This window comes from Penicillium daleae (assembly GCF_028827525.1).
Source record: "Penicillium daleae strain IBT 16125 chromosome Unknown utg000005l_segment0_segment0, whole genome shotgun sequence".
Lineage (NCBI taxonomy): Eukaryota > Fungi > Ascomycota > Eurotiomycetes > Eurotiales > Aspergillaceae > Penicillium > Penicillium daleae.
The window spans coordinates 2,709,719-2,726,236 of record NW_026623153.1 but is presented as its reverse complement, the minus strand read 5'-3'; the positions used below and the strand labels follow the sequence as shown (position 1 = coordinate 2,726,236).

Below are 16,518 nucleotides of genomic sequence, written 5' to 3'. Positions count from 1 at the left end.
TGAACTCAGTTACCGAGTTAGTGATTATTTTCGATTATCTCATCAAGCTCAAAAGGAAAAGTGGGTCGATGGGGCAGGGATGGAGTGTTGGGAGCCTGCCCATTGGCCTGCGGTGGCCTGCCAGGAACGGGCCCCAGTGACCGCCGCACGGCTCCTGCGATGAGCATCCAGAGCCCCCAACGGCCTCACCACTTCTTTTCTCATCCCTTCCGTCCGCGTTTTGGGGAACCCCTCCAAAAAACTTGATACGGCAACAACCCAATGGCTGGATCAACCCACCCCCCCCTTCGGAACGATTGTGGGTGACCACGCTGGACAATGACTTTCCATTCCTTTTTAATTACTGTAACCGTATTGTAATAAACTCTCCCCCATCCGCGAAATTCTTCGGCATTGCTGGGAAACGCCCCTGCAACTAAAAAGATCTAATCGCTCGGCCAAAATTACCAGCCCGTATCCGGTATTACCAGTCGTGAACCACCCTATCGAGGGCGCTATCGCCTTCCCACCTTTTTTTTTTCTTGTCGACACTGGTCTTCACTCCTCCACCACCTATCCTCTCCTCCTCCTCCCTCCTCCTCCTCCTCCAGACCATTTGGGATTCCTTTCCCTCCCTAATTCTTGTGTGTTTTTCTTTTATTCTCCCATTTACCTTGTTTTCTAGAATCAATCCCTTCAGTGGGCATTCAGCGACGAGTCCCTGTCGCGCCACGGATCCCTCAACCTACTTCCCGTCGACCTACTCCTAATAACCTTGACAAAATCGCCCGAAACTTCTCGATACCCCCTCTTCTTCTCTTTCGACTTCATATATCCACCCCTCCCCGCTTCCAAACACATACACAATTCCGCCATGCGTCCTGAGATTGAGCAGGAGCTGGCTCACACCCTCCTGGTGGAGCTGCTCGCCTACCAGTTCGCCTCACCCGTCCGATGGATTGAGACTCAAGATGTCATTCTCGCCGAGCAGCGCACTGAGCGCATTGTTGAGATTGGTCCCGCAGATACCCTCGGTGGCATGGCCCGCCGCACACTCGCCTCCAAGTACGAGGCTTACGATGCCGCCACCTCCGTACAGCGTCAAATTCTCTGCTACAACAAGGACGCCAAGGAGATCTATTATGATGTCGACCCCGTTGAGGAAGAGCCAGAACCCACCGCCGAAGCTCCCGCGACTGGTGCTGGCGCTGCGGCCCCCGCGGCTACGGCTCCCGTGGCCGCTGCGGCCCCCCCCTCCCAGTGCTGGCCCGGCTGCCGCGGTTGAGGATGCCCCAGTGACGGCTGTTGATATCCTGCGATCCCTGGTGGCTCAGAAGCTGAAGAAGGGTCTGGCTGAGGTGCCATTGACGAAAGCTATTAAGGATCTTGTTGGAGGTAAGTCTTGAGCGTCGAATTTTGGCTATGGACCAAATTTGTCCAATTCCACCGGCCGTCAACGTTGCGTGGGGGGAAAAAAATGCTAATCGGTCCGCTTCTCTCCTACATAGGCAAGTCCACATTACAGAATGAAATTCTCGGAGACTTGGGCAAGGAATTCGGCTCGACGCCAGAGAAGCCCGAGGACACCCCGCTGGACGAGCTCGGTGCCTCCATGCAGGCCACTTTCAACGGCCAATTGGGCAAGCAATCCTCCTCCCTCATTGCCCGCATGGTCTCCTCCAAGATGCCCGGTGGCTTCAACATCACAGCCGTTCGCAAGTACCTCGAGACGCGGTGGGGCTTGGGCGCGGGCCGCCAGGACGGTGTGCTGCTGCTCGCCATCACCATGGAGCCGGCCTCCCGTCTGGGATCGGAGGGCGATGCCAAGGCTTTCCTGGACGACGTGACCAACAAGTATGCTGCTAGTGCTGGTGTGAACCTCTCCGCTCCCACGGCTGGTGGTGACAGCGGTGGCGGTGGTGGTGGCATGATGATGGACCCTGCTGCCATTGACGCTCTGACCAAGGACCAGCGAGCTCTGTTCAAGCAGCAATTGGAGGTGATTGCCCGTTACCTGAAGATGGATCTCCGCGCCGGTGACAAGGCTTTCATCACCTCTCAAGAGACCCAGAAGGCCCTCCAGGCCCAGCTTGATCTGTGGGCCGCCGAGCACGGTGACTTCTACGCTTCCGGCATTGAGCCCTCCTTCGACCCGCTCAAGGCCCGTGTCTACGATTCTTCGTGGAACTGGGCTCGCCAGGATGCCCTCAGCATGTACTACGACATCATCTTTGGCCGTCTTCAGATGATCGACCGTGAGATTGTCAGCCAGTGCATTCGCATCATGAACCGTTCCAACCCTCTGCTCCTCGACTTCATGCAGTACCACATCGACAACTGCCCGACGGAACGCGGCGAGACCTACCAGCTCGCCAAGGAGCTGGGACAGCAGCTCATTGATAACTGCAAGGAGGTGATGGATGTCGCTCCTGTGTATAAGGATGTTGCTGTTCCCACTGGTCCTCAGACCACCGTTGATGCTCGGGGTAACATCACGTTCAAGGAGACCCCCCGTGCCAGCGCTCGCAAGCTGGAGCACTACGTCAAGCAGATGGCTGAGGGTGGCCCCATTTCCGAGTACAGTAACCGCAACAAGGTTCAGAACGATCTCAAGAACGTGTACAAGCTCATTCGCAAGCAGCACCGCCTGTCCAAGGCTTCGCAGCTTCAGTTTGATGCTTTGTACAAGGATGTGCTCCACGCCCTCGGCATGAACGAGAATCAGATCATGCCCCAGGAGAACGGCACTGCCAATAAGTCTGGCCGCAACGGCCTGAAGCGTACTGCCGCCATTCGTCCCGGCAAGGTCGAGACCATCCCCTTCCTGCACCTCAAGAAGAAGTCCGAGCACGGCTGGGACTACAACAAGAAGCTGACCGGCATCTACCTGAATGTTCTTGAGTCGGCTGCTCGCTCCGGTCTCTCTTTCCAGGGCAAGAACGTCCTCATGACTGGTGCTGGTGCCGGTTCCATCGGTGCTGAGGTCCTGCAGGGCCTGATCTCTGGCGGTGCCAAGGTCGTTGTCACCACCAGCCGCTTCTCCCGCGAGGTCACCGAGTACTACCAGGCCATGTACGCCCGCTACGGTGCCCGTGGCTCCCAGTTGGTTGTTGTGCCCTTCAACCAGGGAAGCAAGCAGGATGTGGAGGCTCTGGTGGACTACATCTACGACACCAAGAAGGGTCTCGGCTGGGATCTCGACTTTGTCGTGCCCTTCGCCGCTATCCCCGAGAACGGCCGCGAGATTGACTCCATCGACTCCAAGTCCGAGCTGGCCCACCGTATCATGCTGACCAACCTGCTCCGCATGCTGGGTTCGATCAAGACTCAGAAGCAGGCCCACGGCATCGAAACCCGCCCTGCTCAGGTCATCCTCCCTCTGTCACCTAACCACGGTACCTTTGGTAACGACGGTCTGTACTCCGAGTCTAAACTGGGCCTGGAGACTCTGTTCAACCGCTGGTATTCCGAGAGCTGGGCCAACTACCTCACCATCTGTGGTGCCGTCATTGGCTGGACCCGTGGTACTGGTTTGATGAGCGGCAACAACATGGTCGCTGAGGGCGTTGAGAAGCTTGGTGTCCGCACGTTCTCTCAGCAGGAGATGGCCTTTAACCTGCTGGGTCTGATGTCCCCTGATGTCGTCAACCTCTGCCAGCTTGATCCCGTCTTCGCCGATCTCAACGGTGGTCTGCAGTTCATCCCCGATCTCAAGGACCTGATGACCCGTCTTCGCACCGACATTATGGAGTCCAGTGACGTTCGCCAGGCCGTCATCAAGGAGACCGCCATTGAGAACAAGGTTGTCAATGGTGAGGACAGCGGCGTTCTGTACAAGAAGGTCGTTGCCGAGCCTCGTGCCAACATCAAGTTCGAGTTCCCTAAGCTCCCCGATTGGGACTCCGAGGTCAAGGCTCTCAACGAGAACCTCAAGGGTATGGTCAACTTGGACAAGGTGGTCGTTGTCACTGGTTTCGCCGAGGTTGGACCTTGGGGTAACTCGCGGACTCGTTGGGAGATGGAGGCCTTCGGCAAGTTCTCTCTTGAGGGTTGCGTTGAGATGGCCTGGATCATGGGTCTGATTAAGCACCACAACGGTCCCCTCAAGGGTAAAGCCTACTCTGGCTGGGTTGATGCCAAGTCTGGCGAACCCGTTGACGACAAGGACGTCAAGTCCAAGTACGAGAAGTTCATTCTGGAGCACACCGGTATTCGTCTCATCGAGCCCGAGCTGTTCAAGGGCTACGACCCCAAGCAGAAGCAGCTTCTGCAGGAGATCGTCATCCAGGAGGACCTGGAGCCGTTCGAGGCCTCCAAGGAGACCGCTGAGGAGTTCAAGCGTGAGCATGGTGACAAGGTCGAGATCTTCGAGATCCCCGAGTCTGGCGAGTACACTGTCCGCCTCCGCAAGGGTGCCAACCTGCTCATTCCCAAGGCTCTCTCCTTCGACCGTCTCGTTGCTGGTCAGATCCCCACTGGCTGGGATGCTAAGCGCTATGGTATCCCCGACGATATCATCGAGCAGGTCGACCCCGTGACCCTGTTCGTCCTTGTCTGTACCGCCGAGTCTATGCTCTCTGCTGGTATCACCGACCCCTACGAGTTCTACAAGTACGTCCACCTCTCCGAGGTTGGTAACTGCATTGGTTCCGGTATCGGTGGTACCCACGCTCTGCGCGGCATGTACAAGGATCGGTACCTTGACAAGCCCCTGCAGAAGGATATTCTGCAGGAGTCTTTCATCAACACCATGAGTGCATGGGTCAACATGTTGCTCCTGTCTTCGACCGGTCCTATCAAGACTCCCGTCGGTGCTTGCGCTACTGCTGTCGAGTCCGTTGACATTGGTTACGAGACCATTGTCGAGGGCAAGGCTCGTGTCTGCTTCGTTGGTGGTTTCGATGACTTCCAAGAAGAAGGCTCTTACGAATTCGCCAACATGAAGGCCACCAGCAACGCCGAGGACGAGTTCGCTCACGGTCGTACCCCCCAGGAGATGTCCCGTCCTACCACCACTACCCGTGCCGGTTTCATGGAGTCGCAGGGTTGCGGTATGCAGCTCATCATGAGCGCTCAGCTTGCCCTCGACATGGGTGTCCCCATCCACGGTATCATCGCCCTGACCACCACTGCTACCGACAAGATTGGTCGTTCCGTGCCCGCTCCTGGCCAGGGTGTTCTCACCACTGCCCGCGAGAACCCTGGCAAGTTCCCCTCCCCCCTGCTGGACATCAAGTACCGCCGTCGCCAGCTTGAGCTTCGCAAGAAGCAGATTAAGGAGTGGCAGGAGTCCGAGCTGCTCTACCTCCAGGAGGAGGTCGATGCCATGCAGGCCCAGTCTGACGAGTCCTTCAACGCCGCCGAGTACATGCACGAGCGTGCCCAGCACATTGAGAGTGAGGCCGTTCGCCAGGAGAAGGATGCCCAGTTCAGCCTGGGCAACAACTTCTGGAAGCAAGACTCGCGCATCGCCCCCCTGCGTGGTGCCCTCGCCACCTGGGGTCTCACCGTCGACGATATCGGTGTTGCCTCGTTCCACGGTACCTCGACTGTTGCCAACGACAAGAACGAGTCCGATGTCATTTGCCAGCAGCTCAAGCACCTTGGCCGTAAGAAGGGTAACGCCGTCATGGGTATCTTCCAGAAGTACCTCACCGGTCACCCCAAGGGTGCCGCTGGTGCCTGGATGTTCAACGGTTGCTTGCAGGTTCTGGACTCCGGTCTTGTGCCCGGCAACCGCAACGCCGATAACGTGGATAAGGTGATGGAGAAGTTCGACTACATCGTCTACCCCAGCCGCAGCATCCAGACCGACGGTATCAAGGCCTTCTCCGTGACCTCGTTCGGTTTCGGTCAGAAGGGTGCCCAGGTCATTGGTATTCACCCCAAGTACCTGTACGCTGCCCTTGACCAGGCTCAGTACCAGACCTACAAGAACAAGGTCGAGTCTCGCCAGAAGAAGGCTTACCGCTACTTCCACAACGGCCTGATCAACAACAGCATCTTCGTTGCGAAGAACAAGGCCCCTTACGAGGACGCCCAGCAGAGCCAGGTCTTCCTGAACCCCGACTACCGTGTCAGCGTGGACAAGAAGACCTCGGAGCTGAAGTACTCGACCACCCCGCCCAAGGCTGTTGAGAAGGAGAGCACCCGCCAGATAGTGGAGTCCCTCGCCAAGGCCAACGCCGCTGGTGAAAACTCCAAGGTTGGCGTGGACGTTGAGAACATTGACGCTGTCAACATCTCCAACGAGACCTTTGTCGAGCGCAACTTCACCTCGTCCGAGCAGGAGTACTGCCGCAAGGCTGCTTCCCCCCAGGCCTCGTTCGCCGGCCGCTGGAGCGCCAAGGAAGCCGTATTCAAGTCGCTCGGTGTCACCAGCAAGGGTGCCGGCGCTGCCCTGAAGGAGATTGAGATCGGAAGCGATGCCAATGGCGCTCCCGTTGTGAACGTAAGTTTTTCTTTTGTTTTATCTTCCCCCACCGACATTCTCGATCGACATGATCAGCAACGCTAACGGGAGATCTCCATTTTTAGCTTCACGGCGCCGCCGCTACCGCCGCCAAGCAAGCCGGCGTCAAGCAGATCACCGTCAGCATCAGCCACAGCGACTCGCAGGCCGTGGCCGTGGCCGTTTCGCACTTCTAGATCTTTGTATAGATGCTCGGAGATCGCCTCTGGTGAAATGTTGATGCTGATGTTGATGTGACGTGATGTCTGATGTCTTGCATTGTTGAGTTACCATTATCTTAAACAGCCTTGAGAGAAAGCGGAATGCAGAGAGGCATAACAGCGAGAGAACAAAGGTGAGAATACACATCCACTGCAAAAAGCAGGGTATACTCGTCTTGGAGGAGTGGTCTCTTGGCGTCTTGAAGTGATTTACACTTTTTCTTTTTCTTTTTTTTCCCTTTCGAGACGTGACGATTGTTATTTATGCCTTGTGTGTTCGTCTTATGTTTTCATTTCCATTTTCATTTTCATTTTTGTTTATTAGATTCGAGCCAGCTTCGTCTCCTGGCTCGGTGGTGTTTATAATGGGAGTAATGATATGTCATAATTTCGTTCTAGAGTTTACAGTCTTTCCCAAGTCAACCTGAACTTCAGTAATTCAATAGCATAGTATAACACAGTAGCCATATAGTCGGAGGTTAGAAATGAAGCCGGTGGTCTTGGGACTACTTGTATCGAACACGGCCCTTGTGTCTTGGTGGGAGCTGCCACTCAAGGCCGTTGAGACTACAACATGTCCGACATGCGTCTCTATCTGATTGCGAGGGAATGGATTGGCAGAGCATGGATCGACATGCAAGTTTGAGTGGCTGCTAATGTTCATTCAGTGTCTCAAATCAAATCGCATTGAATGGTGTTTATTGTATCAATTCCATTCTCTTCCATGCTTGGTGCCACCAGCCAATTCCTAGGAAACACAGTCCCCTGCAGATTTCCGAAAGAACGCACGTTTAGAAGATAGATATCTATTCAGTGCCTTCACAGACTCTAGGTATTCAATTCTAGTTACTGCGAGCTATTCCAAGTACATGACTTGTCTCCCTAGCGCAACGCTTGGTCTGCAACAACGCCAAATTCCTCTCTGTCAGAACCTCCACGGAAGAGATACCTCGGCCCTCCAAGATACAACCACGCTCGAATTGGCATCGTGGGTCCACCCGTCTTTCAAAGGCAAACCAGGGTTTCGCATGGATGGACCAACGGGGATCACTCGGATTACGTCCTGGTCCCAGATCCATCCAGCGGGTCAGAAGAAGACACACTCCAAAATCCTCCATTTTGAAGTCAAGCTTCCATGAAGTATCACACCTGTCACACCTCCCTTCTTCGCAAGCAATCCTTGGAGCGGGACTTTCTATCCCTCTTGCGTAGCGCGCGAGAGCGTATGAGCGGCGGTTCTGCAAGTTCTCGACCTTGGAGTGCACACATATCTTCATAGGCGGTATACCAGCTTGATTAGAGAAAAACCGCCAGCAATCCTCTCGAGAAGCGATAACGTATTTCTGGATACGTAGGCACAAGCTCGGTTGCGAAGGACAAATTCGTGCTTCCATTGAAAAGAAAGTTGAAATGTAGGCCGTCGAACACCTTACCCTAGAACTGCCTGAATCTCTATCCATGAGATAGGAGTCGAGTAGTTCATAGCGAAGTGATCGTACTGAAATGCCGAACTTGGGACCATGATAGAATCGTCTCATGGCCAGATGAACGTGCGCAAACTGGAGATCGTAGATATGACACCCGTAAGATTCCAGTCTCAGTGAATGGCAGGAAAAATGGTTTGGCGTCGGCACAAGCCTGAGTGGTATAGGTGCACCTGCAAGACCAGCAACATCAAGTGTTGTTGAACTCAATTCCTGGTCAGCCCAGGCTGGATCACAGACTTCATTGTCGTCAAGAGTCACGAACGGATGCCAGGGAAGAAGATTCGGTTCGTCGTTCTGCAGAAGCACAGGATCTCGCCAAGGGCGGATTTTCATGCATTTAAAGCAGATACAGTAATTCGGCAGGTCACGACAAAGTCTGGACAGAAACTCAACTGAGTGCTCAGAGCGCAGGAATGTAGATAGCTGTTGAAGTGAATAACAGTGTTTGACAATTTTCATCAGTGAATGACTGCACAAGGCCAGACAAACTGTATCAATTGCGGACAGGGACTTAGATATTTGGAGGATTAGCTCCACGGGAAGATCGAGGAGCCCGGTGGGGGTTTGTGAAGAACTCATGTTTGCTGGCACTAGTGAAACATAGTGATTGAAAGGTGTGAAGAAGGAAGACAAGATAGAGAATGAAAGAAGAGGGATTTGATGCTGAAAAGAACGAGCCGGAACGGGAGTCCTTTCAGGGTGATGGATTGAGAATAGCAATCATGGTATATTCCAGTCTCTTACACCCCAATGACCAGTTGCAATTGCCTTGAAACAATACAATAGCAATTATTTGTAGAGAAAATATTGGAATGATGAAGGAAATGTCCGCAAGTAGGCCCTGCTAGCCCTCGACTTGGGAAAATGGAGATTGTATAGATGAAGCAAGGCTTTCTGTCCTTCATTGCACATTGAAGAGCATTACTCGGTACAACGAAGTCTTAACCAGATCCACAATGCTAAAAAGGCTAGTATTTTGGTATTTACAACACATAAACGTACATTTCTCAAACACCATCATCACTTCGAGTTTATCGCCGCCCGATTCAGGGGCCCCCAGTTCGCACGGGGGTTGAGCTGATATCGCACCAGGCGCTTCGTCGAATGCGCAGCCGATGCCTCTCGGCCGAGGGCGGCATCAAACTTCACCTCCAGCGTGCTGGGGTGTGCCTGCTCTGCTGGTCCATCGCTGGTAGGCTTCTCCTGCACATCGGCTGGTTGGGCTTGGGTCACAAAGGACTGCCGAGACCCGGATCTGTACAGAGAGGCCTCGACCTTGGTGACCAAGTCGCTAATGTCTTTTCCAGACTCAACAGCGGCAAGAAGCTCACTCTTCAGCTGTGATAGCCAAGGATCTTCACTGCTACCCTTGCGTAGGTTGTCACGGCTCTTAGCCATGATAGCGGCGCCGGCGGTACCGGGCTTCAAGGATGTCGCTTTCACGGGAGAGTGTTGGCGGACCCATTCGCGCATGATTTCCCAGACAACGCTCCAGGGGGCGTCGGTTCGAATAGAATTTGGTTTGGCGTGGCTACGGGTAGAGCGATACCCGACAGAGCGAAGAGCACCGCGGAACTCGTCCAGTCCAACGGTTGAGCAGTGGAGGACCTTTGCAAGTGCGCTCAGGGAGAAATAGAAGGGGTGCGATTCCTGGAGGGCCGGGTTCATGCGTGGAATAATAGCGGGGTAGTCATTTTGCTCTCTGGCGATAGACTCGGCAGCATCAGTGTCGGACTTTGCTTGCTGCTGTTGGGCAACGGACTTGCTGAACGAGGGACTCAGGTCCAAGTCCTCTTCCATCGCGGTGGTAAGCATCCCCTCAATACGAGGAATAGTTTGATATATCTCCGGGTCCAGCTTTGGAAGTATATCCAGAATTCGCTGGATGAAGTGGGGGTTATGAAGCGGGCCAGCCCACATTGGACCCGCAAGATGTGTTTTGAAGCCGCAGTGCTCACAGTAAGTATTAGCCGTCGGGCCCTGAGCCAACTTATAGTGGTACAGAGGGTTTCCTTGGCGATTAAGCTTCTCTTTAGACGCAGCGAGTGGCTGGATAGTCCATGCACCGCATCCAGAATCACAATTATACACAACCATGGAGTTGCTAGCAGTGAACTTGACTTGTGCGGGGGAACGAGACACGCGCACAAACACACGGGCGTAGAAATCGATCGAGAGCGAAAGCAGAGGCTCAATTGCAATTCCGTACTTGGCAGCGGACATGGCCAGACTGTTTAAGATGAGGCGCAAGCCACCTTCATGAGAGTGCAAGCCCTTGATCGGAGTGCCACCGTAGAGGGAAAACGCCTTCTCGGCGTAACCGGTCGAGGCCCAGACACCCGCATCGGTACAGGTGACACAGAGCAGACCACCATCCTTGACTCCCTGAATGGCTGCATCCAGGAAGGGAGCCGCGGTTCCGTAAGGATCCAGGTCGATCACATCGAATTTGCGGGATGGATCACTGCTGGTGCCGTACATGTAGGCGCGCGCATCGCCCAGGTTCGGCGTAATACGGTCCTGGAGCTTGTTGTACTCGATATTCGTCTTCATTGACTTGATGGCAGATTCTGATAGATCGTTTCCCACCACCTTAGACACAGCTGGCAATTCAGAGGCATATCGCAGGGCGCGCAGACCCGTCGCAGAGAGGGCGTCGAGGACTGTAAACGAGGGCGTGTAGGTCGAATCGGGCTGTGCCTCGGACGTCTCGATCGGCGCGGGCACAGATTGCTCGGTAGTCTCGGGCTTTGCTGCATTTTCGCCTTCTGTAGACGATGGGTTAGGTGCCTGGTCGTCGGACGAATCCTCGCGCTTGCGCTTCTTTCCCTTGTTGGTACCATTGCCTGCGGCGCGTCTCTTCAATTTCTGATCCGCTTTTTGTCTCTTCACATCCATCGCATGCTCGCTGAATGCGCGGATTGCGAGAACACTCAGGTCGCGATTGAATTGCTGAATGGGGTTGTAGAAGACCGATTGGCTCTCGTCGTCGGCTGCGAGATCCCTCCTGGTGCCCTTGGAGGCGGCTTCCTGGGCTGGTGGGTTGAGGATATATGCCAATCCCTCTTTGATCACATTGTAATCAGCACCCTGGTAGTTCACCAGCTTGCTGGTGGGGGTAGTCGAGTTCATGGCTTTCGGAGTATGACAGAACGGTCTGCGGGCGGTCCAAGCAGTTCGGAGTGGGGAGGGTGCGTGAAGGGTGAATGGTAGATTAAATGAGCATCTTGTGGCGAAGGAGGAGAGCGACAGGTAATATCGCGGGCCCATGGACTTGTTCCCAGAGCGCAAAGACCAAGACGACACCGAAAGTGGTGGAAATAGTTGGTCGTCGACGATTTGGTCGGTTCGAAAAAAGATTCCCCGCACGGACCATGTGACTCCACTCTACTGTTCCAAAGCATAACACTCTCCACTCTCCACTCTCCACTCTACACTTGACACTTGACACTCATCACATCCCCAAAGTTCTCAATGCTCAAGTCTTTCATTTTCTACGAGATGTGTTTTGATCACTCCGTCAAGTCCACTCAACATTTTTGCAAGTTTTATCAAGAACTCGAACATCCGGATATTCTGCCTCGAAGCCGCTAATCCTGATACTTACATCTAGTCTTCCACCACGAATGGCAGTCCCTCTGGTGATGCTCCTGATTCAATGAGGAATCCAATTTTAAGAGCTTAATTCCCGCTATGTTTCTGCCGTATCCGAGTCCTCGTCATTCTGGCAATGGCGTTTCATCACGCGCCACAGAAACGAGTCTGTACCATGCTGCTCTCGGACTCTGGCAACCATCTCACTCGTCACCTGGACTGAAAGGCTACTGTTCAAGAGCGTCTCCATTAGAATTCTATCTCCCCATGAGACTGCGTCGGAACCTGTAACGGCCTCTAGCACTTGTTGGCCAAACTGGGAATCATCAATCCGGTCTACCAAGAACCCTATCGTCTCCGGTGCTACAGACGGGACAGTAGCGGCTGCTTTGAATATCTCAACGCAAACTTTGATCTCGGGGCTGCGATCCCAAAGCCATCGAAGCAATTCCGGTCCACATTGCCTATTTTTCGCTGCGGCAATCAGGATTTCGCGGGTCACGACAGCGTCTTCCAGCTGGAGAAGGGTCTTCATCCCGTCCAGGCTTCCCTTGGAAGCTGCCTTCAAGAGCATTGAGTTAGTGGCATGCGTTATTGATCGACGATCAAAGACTAGCTTGATCACTTGGGAACTTCCCGAGGCCGCGGCCTCAACATTCTCGTCGGTGAACTCGAAAGGTCCGAAGTGTGCCTCAAGCATTCGAAGGATTTGCAGGCCCGAATGAATATTCTGTACCACTGCATTGATAACGTCGGCGGATGGTGCTTCAATTGGAACCTCTCGGTCCGTCAAAGCCCTTGTCATCTCATGTCCGAATCCAATATTACTGACTGCCCCGATCAACACTTGCTCGGTGATGCATTCTGTGCCGTGTCGGTTCAATAGCTGCGGCACAAGCTCCCCATAATTCATATTCGCTAATGCCATTCCAACCACGGCATCGGTGATCTCTAGATCTCGCTCATCATTGAGGAGCACGACGAACAGGTTGTTGCCGAAATGCCCATCTCCTGCCAGACGAAGCAATGTTGACTCCGGCACTGGCATATTAGGCTTCAAGTTTAAGATAAATCGCAAAGTCTCCATTTGCAAGCAATTCCCAATCATCCTCAACCAGGTCTCATTATTGATAGGCTGGCGTGATTGAGATACCAGGAGTTCTAGTATCTGTTTCGCGTCGGCTTCAATATTCCCGGCGGCTGCTTCGAATAGCTCAGGCGTAATTTGATCAGTCCCACCCGCAGCATCCAAAATCAGGGGGAAGGTCGCTGCTTTACCCCATTCAGCCGCCTCTCGAAGCAAAGAGGGAGTAACCGGCCATTTATGAGCGAGAAGAGTCTTCACTACCTTGCCGGTGCTATCGTTTTGAAAGGCCTGCATCACAACACGTTCTGTGAAATGAATCTGTTCAGCACGCTTGAGAAGAAGAAGCAGCAAAGGCATGACCTGCTCCTCCATTTCAAGGTCACCAGCTTTATTAGCCGCCTCGGCGATGGCTTCACAGGTGATGACTGCCGGGTCGGTTTTGTTGACCAATTTAATACAAAACTCAGCATCAAAAGGCCAAAACTTCATGATAGTGATTAGTATGTCCGAAGAAATTTTCATCTCAGGTTCTCGTGTCACAAAGGCTTTGATGGCACCGTGGCTTTGCGAACATTTTCGAATCATCTCCTCCGTGATGCGCAGGTCTTGGTTGTGGTCCAGCAACATGCCGATAATCTCTTCATTCAGGTATCTTGCGTTGAGAATCAGCTTTTCTGTGATTTGAGACGGTTCGACAAATTGTAGTAACCAACGAACGAGGGCAGGGTCCGCGTAGTGAGTGGTCCTTCGGCGAAATTTGGCCAAATGGTTCAGCACATATTCTCGCAGTTTTGCATCCCCTTGCGAGCCTATGAGCAAATCTGCGATTGAAGCATGACCATTTCTCAAAGCAGAAAGAGCACCTTCTTCTTTCACTATATCATCCAGGCCATGGTTCAAGGTGACACGAACGATCTCATCGAATCCAAAATCACATGCAATCAAGAATGCTCTGTCGTGGGGGCTTTGGTAATTTCTCATGATCTTTGCCATATCATCGCCAGTCCAATCATGTAGCGAGAGAGCCCAGCAATTCAGGGGACAATTGTCGTCGGGATCGTCCAAGAGAACGAAATGCAACAACCTGCGAAGGTTTAAATGCTCTGCTGATCGATTCTGCTCACCAGAAAGCACACAGTGCGCATCCCAGAGCCTCAGAGAGTAATCATGAATGCCTTTTTCGTTTGATCTGATTTCGGAGAAGGGGACGATACCAAGAGGAATGACTCCTAGTTGGTGGGTGAATTCTTTCGCGTTAGGTGAGTCACTTGCACAGATAAGCGTGAGGAGAGTAACCTCCGCTGCGAATGTGTTCGTCCACTCGGTCGAATAATCGGGCATGTTCTCGAGGAACTCGCGTACAGAGAGATGCGCGAATCGGAAGATTCGATCTCCTTCTTCAGTCGTGGAAGATATCACAAAGTTGCTGAGAAGATCCAAGATGAACTCTTCGTCTAGATCGTCAGCGTCCAGGTCTGTAAAGGCTGTAATTGCAAGGAAAAAGTCGTGATGCGTGAGAACTTCTTGTGCACTGAGCATCCACTTGAGGGTGTGTTGGAACACAATCCGATCTGTCTCCTGGGTTGTTTCAAGTGCTTTGTCGTAGAGGTCTTCGTACAATGTAGTCAAGTCTCGAGGGATACGAGAGAGTTCAGATCGAATATCCTTTTCTGCTCGAATGCCTCGGAGACTTTGCAGTTGTAGTTCTGCCCAGCGAAACCTGCATATATGGTTAGCTGACGGTCTTACAACATAATAAAAGCTCTCCCCTGCTATATTTTGAATACTCACATGCCATTAGCCTTGGAGATGACATCCTCTTTGATCAATTTCGTCAACTCCTCCTTCGTCTGTTTCTTCCGAATATAAGCCAACAACTGCTTCTTCCCAATAAGCCTGTCCGTTTCAAATTCCACAAACTTCCGAATATCATCCTCGTTCTCCAACGAAGTGACCTGAAGCCCACTATGAGTCTGGAGAGAAAATCTCAGATCCCCTTCCTCGCGTGAGCTAACAAAAACCTTGACAAGACTCGCTGACTCGGTAATCGATTCCAACGCCTCGACAAGTTCCCACCGCGTATGGGAATCACATTCATCGAGAGCGTCAACCACAATCATCGATCGATCATACAGCTCAGTCAACTCCCGAATCAAACCACACAATTCGGCTATACTTGGTGCTCGCCTTGAGCCATCCTTGGAGTGTAGCTTATTATACAGTGTCAGCGTAGGAGGAGCAATCGACTCGGTTTGAGATCGACGAGAGAGCTGGCGCGCGATACAAGCCAGAATACTTTGCGGCATCGCACGCTGTGGCTCAGCCGTGTCGCGTGAGCAATAGAAGTATGCCAAGGTGTGCATCTCGTTCGATTCAGAGGCTTTCATGATCTCGTCGATTACCGTTGACGTCAAACAGCTCTTGCCCGAGCCTTGTGTGCCGTGGAGCCAGAGGAGGGTATTCTTGCTGTCGTTTTGCCAGTGGGAGAATTCGTTGTGTTGTACGACCCATTGACAGGTTCCTTTTAGGACCTTGGGCTGGATATCTGTGTGGTGATCGTGGTAGGGTTGGGAGGAGAGCCAGTCTAGTATATCTCGCCTTTGGATATCTGCCAGAGCCCATAAGTACAGGATCTCGCTTGCAAAAGTAATTCAACCTACTATTCAGGTAATCTTCAACTTGTTCAAGTCGATGCACCGTTTGTGAAATAGGCTGCTCGATTCGATCCAGAGCATCACGCAGCAAAGCAATGTTGTTCATCTCGAGAGACAAACTTGCAAATTGATCCGCACTCTCATTAGCCATCTCCGTTCTAACCAGGTCGGCGCAATGATCAGCCTCCCTTTCATCAGCATCCATCTTTTGCAGTAGATCCTGAAAGTCATTTTGAGCAAGGACACCACTCTTCAATATGCGAATGCCCGTCCGCTGCTGGAAGTAGCGTCTGGCCTGGACGAGATATTTCAGAATCGTGGTATACAACCTTATGACTGCCTGCTCGAGCAACGTTGTCGCGGCGCTGGAACGTTGCAGATATAGACACTCGACAATTCTATATCGAGCTGTAATTCTGGTGATCTTTGCCGCACCTTCCACGACAAAGTCGAACTGTTTAAAGTCGTTGATTGCAATCTAGATCATACGCCAGTCGGCACTGTTACCATAGAAACAGGCTATTCTTTCCTATCGGTGTGCAACCAACCTGTAAAAGAAACCGAGCACCTGCCCAAGGTAACGCGGCATGGCCCGGGTCAAAAGAGACAGCCTGGTCGCCCACATTCTTGAAGACTTCAACCCAATGCGTGATCTTGCCCAGCAGATCGCGAACGATGATCTTGTCCTGTTTTCCAGGCAACTTGATCTGCCATCGTTTGTGGACGCAAGTTTCGTATGCTTCGTGGGTCGTGTGCGTTAATGAATCAATTACATCGAGGGGACTCTGGTAGTTGATTTGGTTATTGTTTTGGCCAAAAGTGAGGAGGCTCTGGTCGTCGTCGTCCAGCTTCCCCGTGGCAGATGTCCATAGTGACAGAGTCTGGCTGACCATTATGTGCCACGATTCTGGTCCGATCTGCTGATTAGGATTAGATCAAACCTTCACGACATAACTTTGAGTCAAGTCGAATTACCTATATATCATGAAGCATGCGGGGAGAAGAGAGACTTGGGCTAGAGACTGCACCTTGTGTGGTGGGGCTC

At 52.7% G+C, this 16,518-nt stretch overlaps 3 protein-coding genes across 3 annotated transcripts; 1 reads left to right on the top strand and 2 right to left on the bottom strand.

The window, feature by feature from the left end:
• Positions 1–853: 853 nt before the first annotated feature.
• On the top strand, positions 854–6,627 carry N7458_005189 (trifunctional fatty acid synthase subunit FAS2; the record flags this gene model as incomplete). Its single annotated transcript, XM_056908571.1, is given in 5 exon segments — positions 854–1,135; positions 1,146–1,213; positions 1,241–1,374; positions 1,488–6,430; positions 6,517–6,627. 5 exon segments carry the CDS (start codon positions 854–856, stop codon positions 6,625–6,627), a joined length of 5,538 nt encoding a protein of 1,845 aa, XP_056767189.1.
• A 2,531-nt stretch (positions 6,628–9,158) lies between these two features.
• N7458_005188 (tRNA (guanine26-N2)-dimethyltransferase) lies at positions 9,159–11,270 on the bottom strand (the record flags this gene model as incomplete). The annotated part of the gene is made up of 1 exon (XM_056908570.1): positions 9,159–11,270. One exon carries the CDS (start codon positions 11,268–11,270, stop codon positions 9,159–9,161), a length of 2,112 nt encoding a protein of 703 aa, XP_056767188.1.
• A 559-nt stretch (positions 11,271–11,829) lies between these two features.
• Positions 11,830–16,366, bottom strand: N7458_005187 (Galactose oxidase/kelchbeta-propeller; the record flags this gene model as incomplete). Its single annotated transcript, XM_056908569.1, has 4 exons — positions 11,830–14,539; positions 14,611–15,427; positions 15,480–15,951; positions 16,022–16,366. 4 exons carry the CDS (start codon positions 16,364–16,366, stop codon positions 11,830–11,832), a joined length of 4,344 nt encoding a protein of 1,447 aa, XP_056767187.1.
• Positions 16,367–16,518: the final 152 nt, after the last annotated feature.